Source organism: Hemiscyllium ocellatum, chromosome 24 (assembly GCF_020745735.1).
Source record: "Hemiscyllium ocellatum isolate sHemOce1 chromosome 24, sHemOce1.pat.X.cur, whole genome shotgun sequence".
Taxonomy (NCBI): Eukaryota; Metazoa; Chordata; class Chondrichthyes; order Orectolobiformes; family Hemiscylliidae; genus Hemiscyllium; species Hemiscyllium ocellatum.
Window position 1 is genome coordinate 21125255 of NC_083424.1, and position 21013 is coordinate 21146267.

The following is a 21013-nucleotide window of genomic DNA, read 5'->3' on the forward strand; positions in this document are numbered from 1 at the left end:
ATGATATAATCAAAAAAATGGATGATAAAAGCAAGTGGGCTTATATGTACTGCTATGTTTAACATGTCGACATGGTTTATGGTATTTTCATAATTATGTGTATTTCAAATTCTCTTAAATATATTCATCATCACATTATCAATTATCATTGCTAACCGGATTGCTGCTTCTGTATTGCCATTATTTAATCACCATAAATGTAGAAAATACAGCATTCCTGTACAATGCCACATATTTATTTGCTGTTTATATGAATACTGATCTGTTTCTATTGTCACCTATTTATCTACCCAACATTTCATTCATATTGACTGTATAATACTCACCAACATTAGCACATCAAATTTCCATACCACCACATATGCTCATATCTGAACAATCACAATGTTAAATATTGTTAATGTTGTGTTAAAGTTAAGATTTGTTTTTGAGTACATATACATAGAGGACAGCTGTAGGGATGAGTGCTGTGAGACAGAGAAAGTTAATAAAGCTTTTTGACTAAGAAAAGCTGCATCTCTTGTTTCTATTTGACCACTAGCTAGGATTTTGAATAGAATATCCTTAATTGTCACATCTACTCAAGTAGAGACATACAGGAATACAGTGAAATGTTTTAAAAAGTAGCCTTTGATGATACCGTCTTGGCTACAAATACCTTGGTACAATTCCGAGATAAAAAAAAGGAATGAAAAAGAAAAGGAATTGCATTACTTTACAGAAATAAGACATGACTGTGATGACCATTCTTTTAACTAGTTATTACAGTCATATAAACAAATTACACACAAACATTACATTGCAGTAGCTCAGCACAGGGGCTTCCACACATCGTCTGACTGCTCGCACAGTCCCAGTCCAACAACTCTGCTCCAAGCCTCTAGACCACTCCGCACTGGCTCTCAGCTGCTCCAAGGTAAGTTTTTGCTGGGACTGCTTCCACTCACCAACCTCCAACAGGGACTGTTTCCCCTCACTGGGCTCCACCAGGGACTGTTTCCCCTCACTAGGTTGCACCAGGGACTGCTTGCCCTCACTGGGCTCTGCTCCAGGGACTGCTTCCCCTCAATGGGCTCCACCAGGGACTGCTTCCCCTCTCTGGGCTCTGCCCAGGGACTGCTTGCCCTCACTGGGCTCTGCCCCAGAGTCTGCTTCCCCTCACTGGGCTCCACCAGGCTCTGCTTCCCCTCAATGGGCTCTGCCCCCAGGGACTGCTTCCTCTCACTGGGCTTCACCAGGGACTGCTTCCCCTCAATGGGCTCTGCCTCCCGGGACTGCTTACCCTCATTGGGCTCCACCAGGGACTGCTTTCCCTCGCTGGGCTCTGCCTCAGGGAGTGTTTCCCCTCACTGGGCTCTGCTCCACGGTCTGCTTCCCCTCACTGGGCTGTGCCCCAGGAACTGATTCCCTTCACTGGGCTCCACTGAAGATTGCTTCCCCTAGCTGGGCTCCACCAGGATCTGCTTCCCCTCACTGGGCTCCACCGGAGACTGCTTCCCCTAGCTGGGCTCCACCAGGGTCTGCTTCCCCTAGCTGGGCTCCACCAGGGTCTGCTTCCCCTCACTGGGCTGTGCCGCCAGGGACTGTTTCCCCCTCGCTGGGCTCCACCAGAGACCGCTTCCCTGCGCTGCCCTTTGCTCTGGGACTGTGTCCCTGTGTGGCTCTAGGATTCACCTCCAGGTCTTGCCAGCACCTCCATTCCCTTCCAGGTAAGTCAAAGTCATTAGTTGAAAAAAAACAGGAAGGTGGGTAAAAAAAAAAGACAAAGGGAAAACTATGGGTGGAGTAGAGGAGCTCTGACTGGAATGTCTTACTTTGCCGCCATCTTGCACCAGTTCCATTGACCACACAGATTAGCTCTCGGATTGTCCACGCAATATCTCGTGAATTTACTTATTTTTCACAAGCAATCCTTCCTTTTCAAATTTCACGTGAAAGGTAACATCATAGAATTACATTGTCCATTGTGCCACAAAGCTTTGTATTTCTTATCAACTGAATCTATCTCCAAATTCTAATGCAGAATGCCATGAAAGATTGCAAACAGCAGATCTGAAAAGAGAAATGTTAAACTTTTGCTTAGATTCAAAATCGATTATAAATACTATTGTTGTTTCATTTGAAGTCTAAAACTGATGAACACCCGTGAAAATTTGATGATCCCTGACCAAACAATAATTAAATGGTCAATGCATTGAGGTTCTGGTTAGTTAGCAAATAGACTTTGTGGATCACAGGGCATTGCTGCATTGTAGCAGAAGAACACATTTGAGTCATAAAAACTCATACAGCATGGAAACAGACCCTTCGATCCAACCAGTCCATGTCAAACATAATCCCAAACTAAACTAGTCCCACCTGCCTGTCCTTGGCCCATATCCCTCCAAACCTTTCCTATTCATGTACTTATCCAAAGGTCTATTAAACGTTCCAATTGTGCCCCCACATCCACCACTTCTTCAGATGATATAACACCCCTGTCATTTTAAAACAGCGTGTCGTACTTCGAACATATATTATTACCAAATGATTATGGTGCTATTTTGATGCAGGTGAACATATTTCATTATTGTGGTTACAATTATACATAATGCCATGTCAACGTTTTATGTATGAAATGCTATGTATCTTCCCAGTGTGTATAAATATGCCTACATAAGTTACAATGTTTTCGATTGTATTTGTGCATATGTACATTCCATGAATACAGTGACAGCTGGATATATATTAGCGATTCTACTGTGGGGATGCTTGAGGTAAATTGTCAACTATACCAATTTTTTAAGGATAGGAATATTTTCCCACAAAAACATAATGTATCGTTCTGCTGTTAAAGTGTGGGTATGTATCCTTTAAAGCTTATAAGATCGAATAAATATCAATTGAACGCAGGAGTGTTTGTTTGAAGGTTAATTACAATCCAAGACATAAGATTGAACCCTGATTTTGTTTGAAAACAAGCCAAATAAGAGTCTGAAGACCTGTGGCTCTATTATTTTTGTTTTGGAGTGTTTGCTTCTGTACCCTACAAATGAATGCCTTGATTTGACATGAAATGTTGTGACATGTGAGATACATGGAGTACTTGCATACGGAGGGTTTTGGCATTGTAATCATGTATGTTGTGTATGTTTTTAGTTTATTTTGGTGTTGATATATGTCACTGTGCATATGGCCTTGGATTTATATAGTTCATTGTCTTACTATGTTGCACATTCATTGTATTTATGTAGAATTTCCATTTATTTGCATGTAATACTCTTTCTCTTGTGTTAAGGGTTGCCCCATGCTGCACTGCAAGCTCTCTGCAAACTTATAACAGCTTCAGAGACAGGAGAACAGCTTATTAATCGGGTGAGAATAAACTTTGATCTCTAGATTTTGCTCTTTATCACTGAAAGTAGGTTGTGATTGCTGCCATCTTTGTTATGTAAATTTAGCTCTCCAGGATTCATTTGGATCTCTGGTGTCGATTATTTTTAAAAATTTCCTTCTGATAACACGACGATAATTAATAAGTAATGCAGAAAAAAAGAGACTTGCTGTGGAGCATTTTGTTGTGCACTTATCAGCACAAAATTACAAGAATAACAAATCTCAAATGGAATAAAAATTTATACTGCAGCAGAAGCAGTGTTGACTGGTTGGCTCTGATTGATAGAGGTATTACCATGGAGAATGAACTAGGGGACACATAACTGCTAAGCTTTTGTTTAAATTCAAGCCAAGCAAGTCAACTTGACTGGTCAGTGCATTGTCATGCAGGGTGAACCAAGGAATGTGTGCATTATAAATTATTGTTCTGTTTAAGATTTGGTATTCTTGCAGTTGTGTCCTGATGAATGCTAGGTGTAATGCTTTGACAGCAATTATTAACACATTTTGGAAAGGAGCTGACATGACAAAGATTAAATGGCTTTTAATTTTATCTGTTTACATTCTCAAAATAAGCATATTTTATCAGAGATTGACCTTTGAAAAACTATTACATACTTATCGTAGAATAATGGAACAAATAAAAATCAGAAGATGATCAATGTGATGAAAATATTCAAAAGCAGATGAGTAGACTGACACGATATTGGACTATTCAATGCTACCCTCATTACAGCTCCCAGTCTCAATAATTTAACAATCCGGCCATGATGAAGGAAAAGTTGAGTATTAACGACCACAAATTTATGTCTTACTAGCATGTTACTGTAATGCAATTGTAGAATACAGTCATAGAGTCATACAGCATGGAAACAGGCCCTTCGGCCCAACTCGTCCAGGCCAGCCCGATTTCATAAACTGAGCTAGTCCCATTTGTCTCCATTAGCCTTTCTCCCTCTAAACCTTCCGCATTCATGTGCCGGTCCAAATGACCTTTTGAATCTGTCCCCTCTCAACTTAAACCTGTGCTGTCTAAGTTGGACTCCCCAACCATTGGGAAAAGAACTTGGCTAGACCTTACCTATGCCTCTCATGATTTTATAAACCTCTATAAAGGTCACTCCTTAGCCTCTGACACTCGAGGGAAAATAGCTCCATTCTCTCCTTATAAGTCAAACCTTCTAGTCTTTGTAACTTCCTTGCAAACCTTTTTTGCACTGTTTCTAGTTTAATAACATCCTTCCTTTAGCAGGGCAACAAGAATTGTATGCAGTACTCCAAATATGGTCTTACCAATGTCTTGCATAGGTGTAACATGATGCTCCAATTCATGCATTCACTGTTCTGACTGGTGAAGGGAAGCATGTTAAATGCCTTCTTTGCCACCCTGTCTGACATTTTCAAGGAACTATGTACCTGAACCCCTACGTCTAGTCTTGTCACTTTGTTTGACAACACCCCTAGGGATCCTACCATACATTATGCCTTGGTTTGTCTTTCTAAAATGGGGAACATCTCGCATTCATCAGAATTACACTCCATCTGCATTCCTCAGCCCACTGGCTCAGTTGATCAAGATCCTGTTGTGCTCTTAGATGTCCTTCTTCACTGTCCTCTATGCTACCAATTTTGGAATCATCTGCAAACTTACTAACCATGCCTTCTATATCTGTTCCAAATAATTTATGTAAATGACAAATGACAGTAGACCCAGCACCGATCCTTGCAGCACACTGCTGGTCATAGGCCTCCACTCTGAAGAACAACCCTCTACTACCACCCTCTATCTACTACTGTCAAGTCAATTTTTTTATCCAGTTGGCTAGCTCCCTTGGATCCCATGTGATCTAACCTTACAAACCAGTCTACAGTGCAATACTATGTTGAAGGCCTTGCTGAAATTCATGTAGACAACTGCTGTTCTGCCTTCTCTATCCTTTTGGTCACCTCTTCAAAAAAACTCACTCAAATTTGTGAAACTCTATTTCCCTTGCACACAGCCAAACTGACTATCCCGAATCATTCCAATTGCATATGCATCCTGTCTGCCAGAATCCCCTCCAGCACCTTACCCACTATTAATGTCAGGCTCACCAGTCTGTAGTTCCCTGGCTTTTCCTTGTAGCCCTTTTAAAAAATGGCAGAGCATTTGCCATCCTCCAATCTTCTGGCACCTCACCTGTGGCTGTCGATGATAATGTTACTTAAAACAACAATGGGACAACCAAATAATATGGAATATCCCAGAAATAATATCAGTTAAAAATACCATTATCCTCGATTGGAGATGCTGGTATTGGACTGGAGCGTACAAAGTTAAAAATCACACAACACCAGGTTATAGTCCAACAGGTTTAATTGGAAGCACTAGCTTTCGGAGCACTGCTCCTTCACAAGGTGGTTGTGGAGTACACAACTGTTAAGACACAGAATTTATAGCAAAAGTTTACAGTGATATAACTGAAATTATACATTGAAAAATACCTTGATTGTTTGTTAAGTCTCAGAGAGACTTAACAAACAATGTATAATTTCAGTTACATCACACTGTCAACTTTTGCTATAAATTTTGTGTCTTACAGTTGTGTACTCAACAAACACCTTGTGAAGGAGCAGTGCTCCGAAAGCTGGTGCTTCCAATTAAGCTTGTTTGACTATAACCTGGAGTTGCGTGATTTTTAACCATTGCATCCACTTCAGTCAAAAGAGAACAATCTACAAGAGAAGAAAGAATGCAGGAACACTGAAACAAGAGTAGACCATTTATCTGGCTGACATTTGTTTTAAAACATTCATGAGATGGGGGGCATCACTGGATAGACTATTATTTGTTGCCCAAAGGGCAGTTAACAATCGACCATAATGCTGTGGGTCTGGAGTCACATATAGGCCAGACCAATAAGGATGGCAGTTTCCTTCCCTAAACAATATTAGTGAACCAGCTGGTAACAATGGTTATGTGGTCATCATCAGACTGTTCATTCTGAATTTTTATTGAACATACATTTCACCGTTTGCCACAGTTTCAAACCCAGGTTCCCAGAACATTGTTTGGGTCATTGTATGAACAGCCTCGCAATAATATCACTTCCTCAAATGCTGCATTAAATGATTAGTAATTTTATTTGTTTTCATTCTTAGAGCAAACATTTCTTATCAGATCCTGTTCTGTCATTTAATAGAATTGTGGCTGATCAAATACATCAATATCTTTTACCCACACTATCCCCGTACTTTCTATGCCATTAATAATCAGAAATCAATCTCTACAAATACTCAAAGGCTTATGATTCCAGCACCCTCTGGGTTAGAAAATTCCATAGATTCACAATCTTCTGGGAAATAAAAATTTGTCTTATCTTCTCTTAAATGGCATCCTTTTTAAAATTGTGCCCCCTAGGTGTAGACCGCCCACAACCGAGGGAAACACCTTACTGCATTGACTTTTTATTTTGTGGGTTTAAATAAGATCACTTTTCATTTTTCAAAATGCGAGAGAATAAAGGCCAGGTCTAGTTTGCCCAATCTCTCTTCATAGGACAGTCCTGCTATCTTAGGAGCAAGTCTGATGAAATTATATTGCGCTTCCTCTATCATAATAATAATTATAAAAGTAACTGCACACAGTACTCCAGGTGCAGTCTAATCAAACTCTTATACAACTGAAGCAAGATTTTACTACCACTGTACTCAGATTGTTTTGCGATAAAGTCTACGTTCCATGAGCCTTCCAAATAGTATGCTGCATTTGTATGTTAGCTTCTATTAACTGATTGAAGACACCTAGATCTCTTTTATACATCTACACTTTCCAAACTCTTACCATTTCAGAAATACTTAGCAGACTATATTTTCCACATTATACTCCATTTTCCATGTTTTTGCCCATTCACTAAGCCTTTCCAAATCCTTCTGAAGCCTCTTAAATCTTCCCCACAGCACTCGTTCCTGCTTGGCTTTGTACCATCCAAACATTTGGTTCCCACCTCCACACCATTGACATGTATCGTGAGTGGCTGGGCCCCAAGCACACAATAAGACACTAAGATATTGGAACAGAAGTAGACCATTCAGTCCATCGAGTCTGCTTCGCCATTCACTGAGATCATGGCTGATATGATAAAGGAGGAGAAAGTGAGGTCTGCAGATGCTGGAGATCAGAGCTGAAAATGTGTTGCTGAAAAAGCGCAGCAGGTCAGGCAGCATCCAGGGAACAGGAGATTTGACGTTTCGGGCATAAGCCCTGATTCCTGAAGAAGGGCTTATGTCCGAAACGTCGAATCTTCTGTTCCCTGGATGCTGCCTGACCTGATTTGATAAAGGTCAAGTCCACTTTCCTGCCTTTTCCCCAAACCTTGATTCCCTTACTGATTAAAAGTCTGAGCAGGCCAACATTCAAATTCGTTATGTAATTAACAGATCCTGTTTAAAGATACACAGCTCTTGATCTCTCGATACTCAAACTGAACTGTTGTCTGTTCTCTGCCATGACATTAAACATCATGTATTTAATTTAGTTACATTCACCTAATTTTCTTAAACTTTATAAGTGATTTCATAGCCAAAGCAAAATCGTAATAAACAGAAATAATTTGAGTCAAAATTTGTCAAATCAACAATAAAAGTTAGTTTTTAATATTAGAAATGAAAATACTTACTTGCTTTCTTTTTATTAATCTTGACCATTTCCTCACTTCCCTCTGAAGAGCTAATCTTCTCTGTAAAAGTTAGAGCATTGAACAGTACAGCCCAGGAACAAGCCCGTCGCTCATGACCAAGTTAAGTGCAAGATACTTTGTTAGGATGGAAACAGTGGGAATCGATTACAATGGCCAAAGTAATCTATTTAGTTCACCTTTAGGAGTAGGTTTTGCCTGATCTTTCTGGGTGAAGGTGTTAGTATTACACATAAATGCAGCAATGTTACATTTTTAAAAAGCTGAATTAGTGCCTTTACCTGTCTAGAGAAGCAGATGTGTAAGGCTGTTCCTTTTTTTGTAATCAAAGGATTGTAAAGGTGAGAGGTAATCTTGCAGTCTGAATTCATCACATTCACTGATCTTGTTGAAACAGAAAGCCCTGTGAACATTGTGTGTACGTTAGAACCTGAGGTGTGAGTTGTTGACATTAGTTTGACTTTTTATTAAACCTAATGTCAGCAGCAAACATTTTTCAAATTCTGATTTAATCTCTTAAACAATTGCAGCTCTTAAGTCCAAATTCAACAGTGTGTTTAATGAAATTAAGGCTAAAAAAAAATCCGATGCAAATTTATGAATGATAATGTTCCATAATCGTTAGTGCGTAGGATCTAATTTTGGGGGAATCAGGAACAGCTAAGTGACCTTTTGAAAAAGCAAGTTGAGACAAAATTACAGATCCATTTACAAAAGATCCCAGTTTTGCCAGTCGGGGAGGAGTGCCACATGATTCATACAGGAGGGAAATCCAAACTCAATAATGCAATTTGAATTTGGCATTGAATTCATCCAAATCCCATTTAGCTCTTCCAAGGGCTTTAACTCACAGTGCAGGATTCATGGAATCTGTGCAGTGGATATAAATGCTTTTGAAAGACATCTAAGATCTGTTAAGTTTTATTATCTGAAGTTTTTTTTTAAATCACCTGCTCTTTATACATGGGAAGAAAGTTGAGTTTCTAAGTGAGAGCTTAGAAAAGGTAGAAAAAGTAATGCCATCTGTTCACAAAGTTCCAAAAGCATTATTTCCTGACATTTCCTAAGGATTAGTAACATTCATGCTTGGCTGAGTTTCAGAAGCTATAATTATCTCAGCAGCACTCCCAGGTTGATTAGCAGATTAAAAAGGGGATTAAATTAATAGTTGTTTTTGATGGAGAGGCTAAATAATTTCTTTTTATAAGTGATTCAAACCCTTGGGAGGATTTAAAAGCTGTGAATTAGTTTCAAGAATGAGAGTTTCTTTCAGCATCAAGTTTGTGTGCGAGTTGTAGACGATGCTGGATACTTGGTGAGTGGCTGTGGAGGGGCCATGTTGGGTGGAAGGGAGAGTGGATAAGTTGTGAGATACAAGCGCCAGGAAGCCTAACAGGTTTTGAAACAAGTGAAACAAAAATACCCAAGAATGAACGTGGGCATTATAACCAGTCCACTTCAGCTCTCTCCCACCTCCGCGGAAGCTTTGTATCTACTGCTGGGATCAGCAGCTCCACCTGAATCTGGCTCTCTCCTGCCCAGGGAGAACATTGGGTCCAGTTTTAAACTGAAGTAATCCTGAACAAATTAAATTTGTAAGGTTCCCTTATCTTGCAGAAGTGGGAATACCTCGAAAACACAATCTGCTGTTGAATCCTGAGGAATTAGCTGTAATTTAAAAAAATCAAATGCGTGAGCTTCTTCAACAATATGTAAGAACGTAACTCAATACATACTCAATTTAAAACCCACAAGTCATTCTAAAACCTTACATGCAACAAATGTACAAAAGTAATTCATGGTACCGTTGACAGACAGTTCTGATTTTTATGCCATACCTGTGACAATGCTTCTGTATACTTCACAGTTGGGGTGAAGCAAAAAGTACTGAAAATCACAGCAGGTCAGGCAGCATCAGTGGAGAGAGAGCAAGCTAATATTTGGAGTCTAGATGACCCTTCATCAGAGCTGACAAGCTTCAGCAGCTCCGAAGAGTCATCTAGACTTGAAACGTTAGCTTGCTCTCACTCCATGGATGCTGCCTGACCTGCTGTGATTTCTAGCACTTTTTGCTTTCAGTGCAGCTTCTAGCATCTGCAGTAATTTGCTCCGACACCTCAGTTGGGATAGTTGTAAATTATATGTTGCCTAAAGTAGGTTGACAATTCCTGACTTGTAGTGCAGTGCCTTCTTTTCCTTCATTCGAATCTTTCCTCCATGCAAGAATTATTCACAATCCTCTCAGCTGTGTTTCTGGAATATCTTCCTTCTGTATTGTAGTGGCTGTACTTGAATATGACAGTTGACTATTACAGCCTGTTTAATCCAGCCCTTTTTATGGTGTCAAAATACATACACATGCAAACTAGAGTTATTGGACAGCGGTGATTTATAGAATTTAATTTTCAATTCTGAATTGCTGTGAACATTTCATAGATTTTTAGGAGTAGGAAGACTCGAATGCTCTCAGAATGAAGAGGTTTTACAAGGGCACTGAAACAAGGTAAAAATGGAGTACAAGGCAGTTTTAGGCAATTGGTCCCACATTAGTTCCTCATCTTAGTGAGTCATCCGCAGGGGATTGCCTTTGAACACTGGTAATGTGGAGGTGGATGCAAACTATATTCCCATCACCACTTTACCAAAGGAAAGGGTTCTGAAGAGAAAGAGAAGTTGAAATTACTATAAATATTAATGCAAATGAAGAGATTCAAAAGATGAACTAAGTGTTGTCAACTACATGGTTGTGAAAATGTAATCTGGAATTTTTCTATGTAATATTGGTTTAACATTACAGCTTTTATAAAACAATATACTCATAAAATAGTGCACAATGAGTTTTAGATGAATAGAATAAACATTTATAAACTAAAAGATATCACAGTGTAATTGCCAGATGTGATTTAATAATCTGTGGTGGTTTTGACAGCTGGTGTATCAGATGTAATTGGTGCGTTAAGTCACTGTAACTAGTTACACTACAGACACCTAGTGATAGTTAAGAGTTTGTGTATTGTACTATAGGGCAGATTTAGAATGTCTTTTGTAGCTTTCCAGCCTCTTCCCTCATAGTTAGTTTCAGTTTAAGTTCACATGGTGATTTTCCAGCATACTAATGCTACAGTGTGGTCAAATACAAGCCTTCTCCATGGTTCATCAGTTGGAGATTAGAAGTATTCCCACAGGGAGTGGGAGGAAATCGGATACCAAGTCACCCCATGTCACTTTCACACATCAAGCAGCTGACTCCAGTGCAACATATGGTGGGACTGGAGCAGGTCTGCAAGCTGTTTCATGGCTAGAGATAAAATAAAGAAAATTACTTGCAAAAAAATAATAAAACCATAGAAAACTTCCTCCAAAAAAATCTCAACCGTCTGCTACCCTTTGATATCTCTTCAATACAGCTGGCTTCATTACTCTAAATGAACCTAATTAAACAAATGTGTGATGCAAGGTAACAGTGTTATGCTAGACTCTTCCTGCTTGGTGTCTCTTTCTGTGTATATTCATTTAAGCTTTAATGTTTGGTGACTGCTATTTCAATTTACTGCACTTGTGTATCACCTATGCATGAATCTAAAGCTTTTTGTTTTTCTTTCTCCTAATCTCCTCTTTGAAGGCTGTAAAAAATATGGTTGGAATGGTAAGTGCATCAAACTGGATTGATCTAGTTAAAATATTGGATGTTGCAGTGAACTATGTTAGTTCTTTGATCTGTAGTGATTTCTTCCTGATAGTTTTGTTTTTACTGTACTCCCCTGAAAATTCACATTCTTTAAGCTACTCAAATGAATTGTAGGAGCCTCCATTAACAAGTCTTTGTTTTCTATTTATTTTTTCCCTCTTGTCCCTCCCGCAACAGTTTTTAATTTTTTTTTGTCAATGATGGGATATGACCATTATTAAGAAGTCCAGCATTTATTGCAATTCTCTAATTACCCAGCAGGAGTAGGGGTGAGCTGTGCAGTCCTCAAGTCATAGAGGCAGCCATAACTGCTAGGGAGAGGGTCTCAGGGATTTGAGCTCGCTTCAGGAGGACACTGAAGGGATGGTGATATATTTCCAAGTCAGGATGATATGTGGCTTGGAGGGGAACTTGCAGGAGTAATTGTAAAAGACTTTGAGCAGAGGGTAGGTGTGCAGAGAAAAGCATTTAAGAACTTACCACTCTTGTTCCCCACAGTTGGGCCTGAAATAAATGCCCTCCACTATGAGAGTTTGAAGATTGAGAAGGCATTAAATTGGGCAGGAAGATTCCAAGGGGGCACCACTGTGTCCACAACTTTGCCCTGCTTAAGTGCGAATGAGATTACTTGTCGATGGCCTTCCTGTGCAAATGCCAATTGAGGCACTTAATTGGACAGTTAATACTCTGAAAGGTCGCATTCCACCATAACTGGTATTCACCCAATAGCCGGCTGGCCAGTTGCGATACGTAGAAGTCCAAATACCAAGCCCTGACCTGTTTAGCCTCATCTGATTAAAAGCACGGGCATCAGGAGTATGGAGGAGACTTGGTGCCACCTCTCTGCCTTTGCAGCCAACCACCTTCAGCCTCCTCAACCCCCATTCCATGACATCCATCCCACCTTGCGAACTGTGACCTAGAGTCCCTCACTGACTCTGGGCCTCTGCCGGGTACATTGACAACAGCTGTAGCCTCTCCGACTGGCACTGCCTCTGGTGGACTGCTGATTCTGGCAGGCCTTCCTTAAAGGAGATGGCACAGAGCTCTCGACTTGGTGGGCAGGATCCCTGTCACCCATATAAATACTAACCCTTTTCTCTAATATTAGAATTTGAAGAGCTGTGTGTCCACAGTTGTATGGAACATGGGGCTGTCTGAGTATGCTAGATTTGGTGGAGAGGTTATCTGAGTTATGATATTTTTCCCATTTCTATGCTTTATTTTCTGGTGACACATCAAATTCTTGCAGACTCTCCCGGTTCTTACCTTAGCTAATGTAGAAAAGAATGCAATATTCCTTCTTAACCACCTCGGCAACCTATCCTGCTACATTTCAAGATCTGTGGATATATGATCCAATGTCCCTAGATTTCTGCATGTTACTCCATGTGCTCCTGTTTATTGTGCGTTCCCTTGCCTTGCTGCAATTGCCAAAAATGCTTTATCTCCTGCTTCTCCACACTGGATTCCATGCCCCATTTCTCAGCACAGATCATGAGAATATGGATAACTTCCTCTGGTCTTAAGCTTTTCTCCTGATTGATAGTCCCGATTATGGAGCATGTTGCAACTTATAGAGTCATAGAGATGTATAGTATGGAAACAGAACCTTCGATCGAACCCATCCATGCCGACCAGATATCCCAACCCAATCCAGTCCCACCTGCCAGCACCCGGCCCATTCCCTCCAAACTCTTCCTATTCATATACACATCCAAATGCTTCTTAAATGTTGCAATTGAACTAGCCTCCACCACATCCTCTGGCAGCTCATTCCAAACACGTACCACCCTCTGTGGGAAAACGATGTCCCTTAGGTCTCTTTTGTACTTTTCCCCTCTCACCTTAAACCTAAGTCCTCTAGTTCTGGACTCCGCGACCCCAGGGAAAAGAATTTGTCTATTTATCCTTTCTTTAACATAGCCCCTTCATTTGAAACTGAAGCATTAATATATGCTGCAAAAAACAAGGGATTGAGTAACTGAGTCTTGCAGAATTGCACCCAAAGTCTTCGGGTTGCAAAAGCATCTGTCATACGTTTTCCTGAACTTCGATCCCCAAATCAAATTCAGATCCAGTTTGTCACTCTCCTTTTGGACCTGAATATTTTTCCTTCGTTCCAAGCATTCTGCTTGAGACCGGGCTAAAAGTACATAGAGGCTGCACTGTCCGCATTAAGCTGGCAATAAACCAACATCACAGCACTGTCCAGGTACACAATATCACAGCACAGTCCAGGTACACAATATCACAGTACTGTCCAGGTACACAATATCACAGCACTGTCCAGGTACACAATATCACAGCACTGTCCAGGTACACAATATGACAGCACCGTCCAGGTACACAATATGACAGCACCGTCCAGGTACACAATATCACAGCACTGTCCAGGTACACAATATCACAGTATTGTCCGGGTGCACAATATCACAGCACTGTCCAGATACACAATATCACAGCACTATCCAGGTACACAATATCACAGCACTGTCCAGATACACAATATCACAGCACTGTCCAGGTACACAATATCACAGCACCGTCCAGATACACAATATCACAGTATTGTCCAGGTGCACAATATCACAGCACTGTCCAGATACACAATATCACAGTATTGTCCAGGTACACAATATCACAGCACTGTCCAGATACACAATATCACTGCATTGTCCAGGTACACAATATCACAGCACTGTCCAAGTACACAATATCACAGCACTGTCCAGATACAAAATATCACAGCACCGTCCAGGTACACAATATCACAGCACTGTCCAGATACACAATATCACACCACTGTCCAGGCACTCAATATCACAGCACTGTCCACTATACAAAATCACAACATTGTCCGCGTACAGAATATCACAGCACTGTCCCGATACACAATATCACAGCATTGTCCAGGTACATACTATCACAGCACTGTCCAGATGCACAATATCACAGCACTATCCAGATACACAATATCACAGCACTGTCCAGGTACACAATATCACAGTATTGTCCAGGTACACAATATCACAGTATTGTCCAGGTACACAATATCACAGCATTGTCCAGATACACAATATCACAGCATTGTCCAGATACACAATATCACAGCACTGTCAAGGTACACATTATTACATCACTGTCCAGGGTACACAATATTACACTTTGTTCAGGGACCCAATTTCACAGCACCGTCCTGGTACATAGTATCATAGCACTGTCCAGATACATAGTATCATAGCACTGTCCAGGTACACAATATCACAGCACCACCCAGGTAAACAATATCACAGCACAGTCCAGATACACAATATCACAACATTGTCCAGGTACATAACATCACAGCACCGTGCAGGTACACAATGTCACAGCACTGTCCAGAAACACAATATCAAAGCAGTGTCCGGATACGCATTATCACAGCACCGTCCAGGTACGCAATATCCCAGCACCGTCCAGGTACACAATATCACAGCATGGTCCAGATACACAATATCACAACACTGTCCAGATAAACAATATAACAACATTCCAGGGACACAACATCGCAGCATTGTCCAGCTACACAATATCACAGCACTGTCGAGGTACACAATATCACAGCACCGCCCAGCTGCACAATATCACAGCACCGCCCATGTACAAATATCACAGCATTGTCCAGATACATAATATCACAGCACTGTCCAGGTACATAATATCACAGCACTGTCCAGATACACAATATAACAACATTGTCCAGGGACACAATATCACAGCACTGTCCAGGTACAAAATATCACAGCACGTTCCAGGTACACAATATAACAACATTGTCCAGGGACACAATATCACAACATTGTCCAGGTACACAATATCACAGCACCGTCCAGCTACACAATATCACAGCACCGCCCATGTACAAATATCACAGCACAGTCCAGATGCACGACATCACAACATTGTCCAGGTACACAATATCATAGCACCGTCCAGGTACACAATATCATAGCACTGTCCACATACACAATATCACAGCATTGTCCAGGTACACAATATCACAGCACTGTCCAGGTACACAATATCACAACACTGTCCAGGTACATAATATCACAGCACTGTCCAGATACACAATATAACAACATTGTCCAGGGACACAATATCACAGCACTGTCCAGGTACAAAATATCACAGCACGTTCCAGGTACACAATATAACAACATTGTCCAGGGACACAATATCACAACATTGTCCAGGTACACAATATCATAGCACCGTCCAGGTACACAATATCATAGCACTGTCCACATACACAATATCACAGCATTGTCCAGGTACACAATATCACAGCACTGTCCAGGTACACAATATCACAACACTGTCCAGGTACACAATATCACAGCATTGTTCAGGTACACAATATCACAGCATTGTCCAGATACACAATATCACAGCACTGTCCAGGTAAACAATATCTCAGCACCGTCCAGGCACACAATATCACAGCACTGTCCAGGTGCACAATATCACAGCCATGTCCAGATACACAATATCAAAGCATTGTTCAGGTACAGAATGTCACAGCACTGACCAGATACACAATATCACAGCACTGTCCAGGTACACAATATCACAGCACTGTCCAGATACACAATATCACACCACTGTCCAGATGCACAATATCACAGCATTGTCCAGGTAAACAATATCACAACACTGTCCAGATACACAATATCACACCACTGTCCAGATACACAATATCACAGCATTGTCCAGGTACACAATATCACAGCACTATCCAGATACACAATATCACAGCACTGTCAAGGTACACTATATTAAACTTTGTTCAGGTACCCAATTTCACAGCACCGTTCAGGTACATAGTATCATAGCACTGTCCAAGTACATAATATCACAGCACTGTCCAGGTACACAATATCACAGCACTGTCCAGATTCACAAAATCACAGCACTGTCCAGATACACAATATGACAGCACTGTCCTGATTCACAATATCACAGCACTGTCCAGATACACAATATCACAGCACCGTCCAGGTACACAATTTCATAGCACCGTCCAGGTACACAATATCATAGCATTGTCCAGGTACACAATATCATAGCACTGCCCAGGTACACAATATCACAGCACTGTCCACTACACAATATCACTGCACCGTCCAGCTACACAATAATACAGCACTGTCCACGTAATCAATATCACAGCACTGTCCATGTACCCAATATCACAGCACTGTCCAGGTATACAATATCATAGCACTGTCCAGCTACACAATATGACAGCACCGTCCAGGTACACAATATCACAGCATTGTCCATGTACACAATATCATAGCACTGTCCAGGTACACAATATCACAGCACTGTCCAGGTAGACAATATCACAGCATTGTCCAGGTACACAATATCACAGCACTGTCCAGGTACACAATATCACAGCATTGTCCAGGTACACAATATCACATCACTGTCCAGGTACACAATATCACATAACTGTCCAGGTACACAATATCACAGCACTGTCCAGGTACACAGAAGCACAGCACCGTCCAGGTACACAATACCACAGCACCGTCCAGGTACACAATACCACAGAACCGTCCAGGTATACAATATCACAGCACTGTCCAGGTATACAATATCACAGCACTGTCCAGATTCACAATACCACACCACCGTCGAGGTACACAATATCACAGCACCGTCCATGTACACAATATCATAACACTGTCCAGGTACACAATATCATAGCACTGTCCAGGTAGACAATATCACAGCATTGTCTAGGTACACAATACCACAGCACCGTCCAGGTACACAATGTCACAGCACCGTCCAGTTACACAATATCACAGCACCGTCCAGTTACACAATATCACAGCACCGTCCAGGTACACAATACCACAGCACCGTCCATGTACACAATATCACAGCACTGTCCAGGTACACAATATCACAGCACTGTCCTTGTACACAATATCATAGCATTGTCCAGGTACACAATATCACAGCACTGTCCAGGTACACAGAAGCACAGCACTGTCCACGTACCCAATATCACAGCACTGTCCAGGTACACAATATCACAGCAATGTCCAGGTACACAATATCACAACACTGTCCAGATAAACAATATAACAACATTCCAGGGACACAACATCGCAGCATTGTCCAGGGACACAATATCGCAACATTGTCCAGCTACACAATATCACAGCACTGTCGAGGTACACAATATCACAGCACCGCCCAGCTGCACAATATCACAGCACCGCCCATGTACAAATATCACAGCACTGTCCAGGTACATAATATCACAGCACTGTCCAGATACACAATATAACAACATTGTCCAGGGACACAATATCACAGCACTGTCCAGGTACAAAATATCACAGCACGTTCCAGGTACACAATATAACAACATTGTCCAGGGACACAATATCACAACATTGTCCAGGTACACAATATCACAGCACCGTCCAGCTACACAATATCACAGCACCGCCCATGTACAAATATCACAGCACAGTCCAGATGCACGACATCACAACATTGTCCAGGTACACAATATCATAGCACCGTCCAGGTACACAATATCATAGCACTGTCCACATACACAATATCACAGCATTGTCCAGGTACACAATATCACAGCACTGTCCAGGTACACAATATCACAGCACCATCCAGGTACACAATATCACAGCATTGTCCAGGTACACAATATCACAGCATTGTTCAGGTACACAATATCACAGCATTGTCCAGATACACAATATCATAGCACTGTCCAGGTAAACAATATCTCAGCACCGTCCAGGCACACAATATCACAGCACTGTCCAGGTGCACAATATCACAGCCATGTCCAGATACACAATATCAAAGCATTGTTCAGGTACAGAATGTCACAGCACTGACCAGATACACAATATCACAGCACTGTCCAGGTACACAATATCACAGCACTGTCCAGATACACAATATCACACCACTGTCCAGATGCACAATATCACAGCATTGTCCAGGTAAACAATATCACAACACTGTCCAGATACACAATATCACACCACTGTCCAGATACACAATATCACACCACTGTCCAGATACACAATATCACAGCATTGTCCAGGTACACAATATCACAGCACTATCCAGATACACAATATCACAGCACTGTCAAGGTACACTATATTAAACTTTGTTCAGGTACCCAATTTCACAGCACCGTTCAGGTACATAGTATCATAGCACTGTCCAAGTACATAATATCACAGCACTGTCCAGGTACACAATATCACAGCACTGTCCAGATTCACAAAATCACAGCACTGTCCAGATACACAATATGACAGCACTGTCCTGATTCACAATATCACAGCACTGTCCAGATACACAATATCACAGCACCGTCCAGGTACACAATTTCATAGCACCGTCCAGGTACACAATATCATAGCATTGTCCAGGTACACAATATCATAGCACTGCCCAGGTACACAATATCACAGCACTGTCCACTACACAATATCACTGCACCGTCCAGCTACACAATAATACAGCACTGTCCATGTAATCAATATCACAGCACTGTCCATGTACCCAATATCACAGCACTGTCCAGGTATACAATATCATAGCACTGTCCAGCTACACAATATGACAGCACCGTCCAGGTACACAATATCACAGCATTGTCCATGTACACAATATCATAGCACTGTCCAGGTACACAATATCACAGCACTGTCCAGGTAGACAATATCACAGCATTGTCTAGGTACACAATGCCACAGCACTGTCCAGGTACCCAATATCACAGCATTGTCCAGGTACACAATATCACATCACTGTCCAGGTACACAATATCACAGCATTGTCCAGGTACACAATATCACATCACTGTCCAGGTACACAATATCACAGCACTGTCCAGGTACACAATATCACAGCACTGTCCAGGTACACAGAAGCACAGCACCGTCCAGGTACACAATACCACAGCACCGTCCAGGTACACAATACCACAGAACCGTCCAGGTATACAATATCACAGCACTATCCAGGTATACAATATCACAGCACTGTCCAGATTCACAATACCACACCACCGTCGAGGTACACAATATCACAGCACCGTCCATGTACACAATATCATAGCACTGTCCAGGTACACAATATCACAGCACTGTCCAGGTAGACAATATCACAGCATTGTCTAGGTACACAATACCACAGCACCGTCCAGGTACACAATGTCACAGCACCGTCCAGTTACACAATATCACAGCACCGTCCAGTTACACAATATCACAGCACCGTCCAGGTACACAATACCACAGCACCGTCCACGTACACAATATCACAGCACTGTCCAGGTACACAATATCACAGCACTGTCCTTGTACACAATATCATAGCATTGTCCAGGTACACAATATCACAGCACTGTCCAGGTACACAGAAGCACAGCACTGTCCACGTACCCAATATCACAGCACTGTCCAGGTACACAATATCACAGCACTGTCCACGTACACAATATCACAGCACTGTCCACGTACCCAATATCACAGCACTGCCCACGTACTCAATATCACAGCACTGTCCATGTACCCAATATCACAGCACTGTCCAGGTACACAATATCACAGCACTGTCCATGTACCCAATATCACAGCACTGTCCAGGTACACAATATCACAGCACTGTCCAGGTACACAATATCACAGCAATGTCCAGGTACACAATATCACAACACTGTCCAGATAAACAATATAACAACATTCCAGGGACACAACATCGCAGCATTGTCCAGGGACACAATATCGCAACATTGTCCAGCTACACAATATCACAGCACTGTCGAGGTACACAATATCACAGCACCGCCCAGCTGCACAATATCACAGCACCGCCCATGTACAAATATCACAGCACTGTCCAGGTACATAATATCACAGCACTGTCCAGATACACAATATAACAACATTGTCCAGGGACACAATATCACAGCACTGTCCAGGTACAAAATATCACAGCACGTTCCAGGTACACAATATAACAACATTGTCCAGGGACACAATATCACAACATTGTCCAGGTACATAATATCACAGCACCGTCCAGCTACACAATATCACAGCACCGCCCATGTACAAATATCACAGCACAGTCCAGATGCACGACATCACAACATTGTCCAGGTACACAATATCATAGCACCGTCCAGGTACACAATATCATAGCACTGTCCACATAC

General features: G+C 41.5%; 1 protein-coding gene across 5 annotated transcripts in view; it reads left to right on the plus strand.

The window, feature by feature from the left end:
* The window catches only part of ttc28 (tetratricopeptide repeat domain 28), a 751433-nt gene that overhangs the window by 694545 nt on the left and 35875 nt on the right, over positions 1–21013 (plus strand). For 3 of the 5 annotated variants that reach the window (XM_060843565.1, XM_060843566.1, XM_060843570.1), the window contains 2 exons: positions 3278–3354; positions 11674–11697. In XM_060843565.1, the coding sequence (XP_060699548.1) occupies positions 3278–3354; positions 11674–11697 (101 nt within the window). The remainder of the gene's footprint in view (positions 1–3277; positions 3355–11673; positions 11698–21013) is intronic. The other 2 variants (XM_060843568.1, XM_060843569.1) reach the window with 1 other exon arrangement.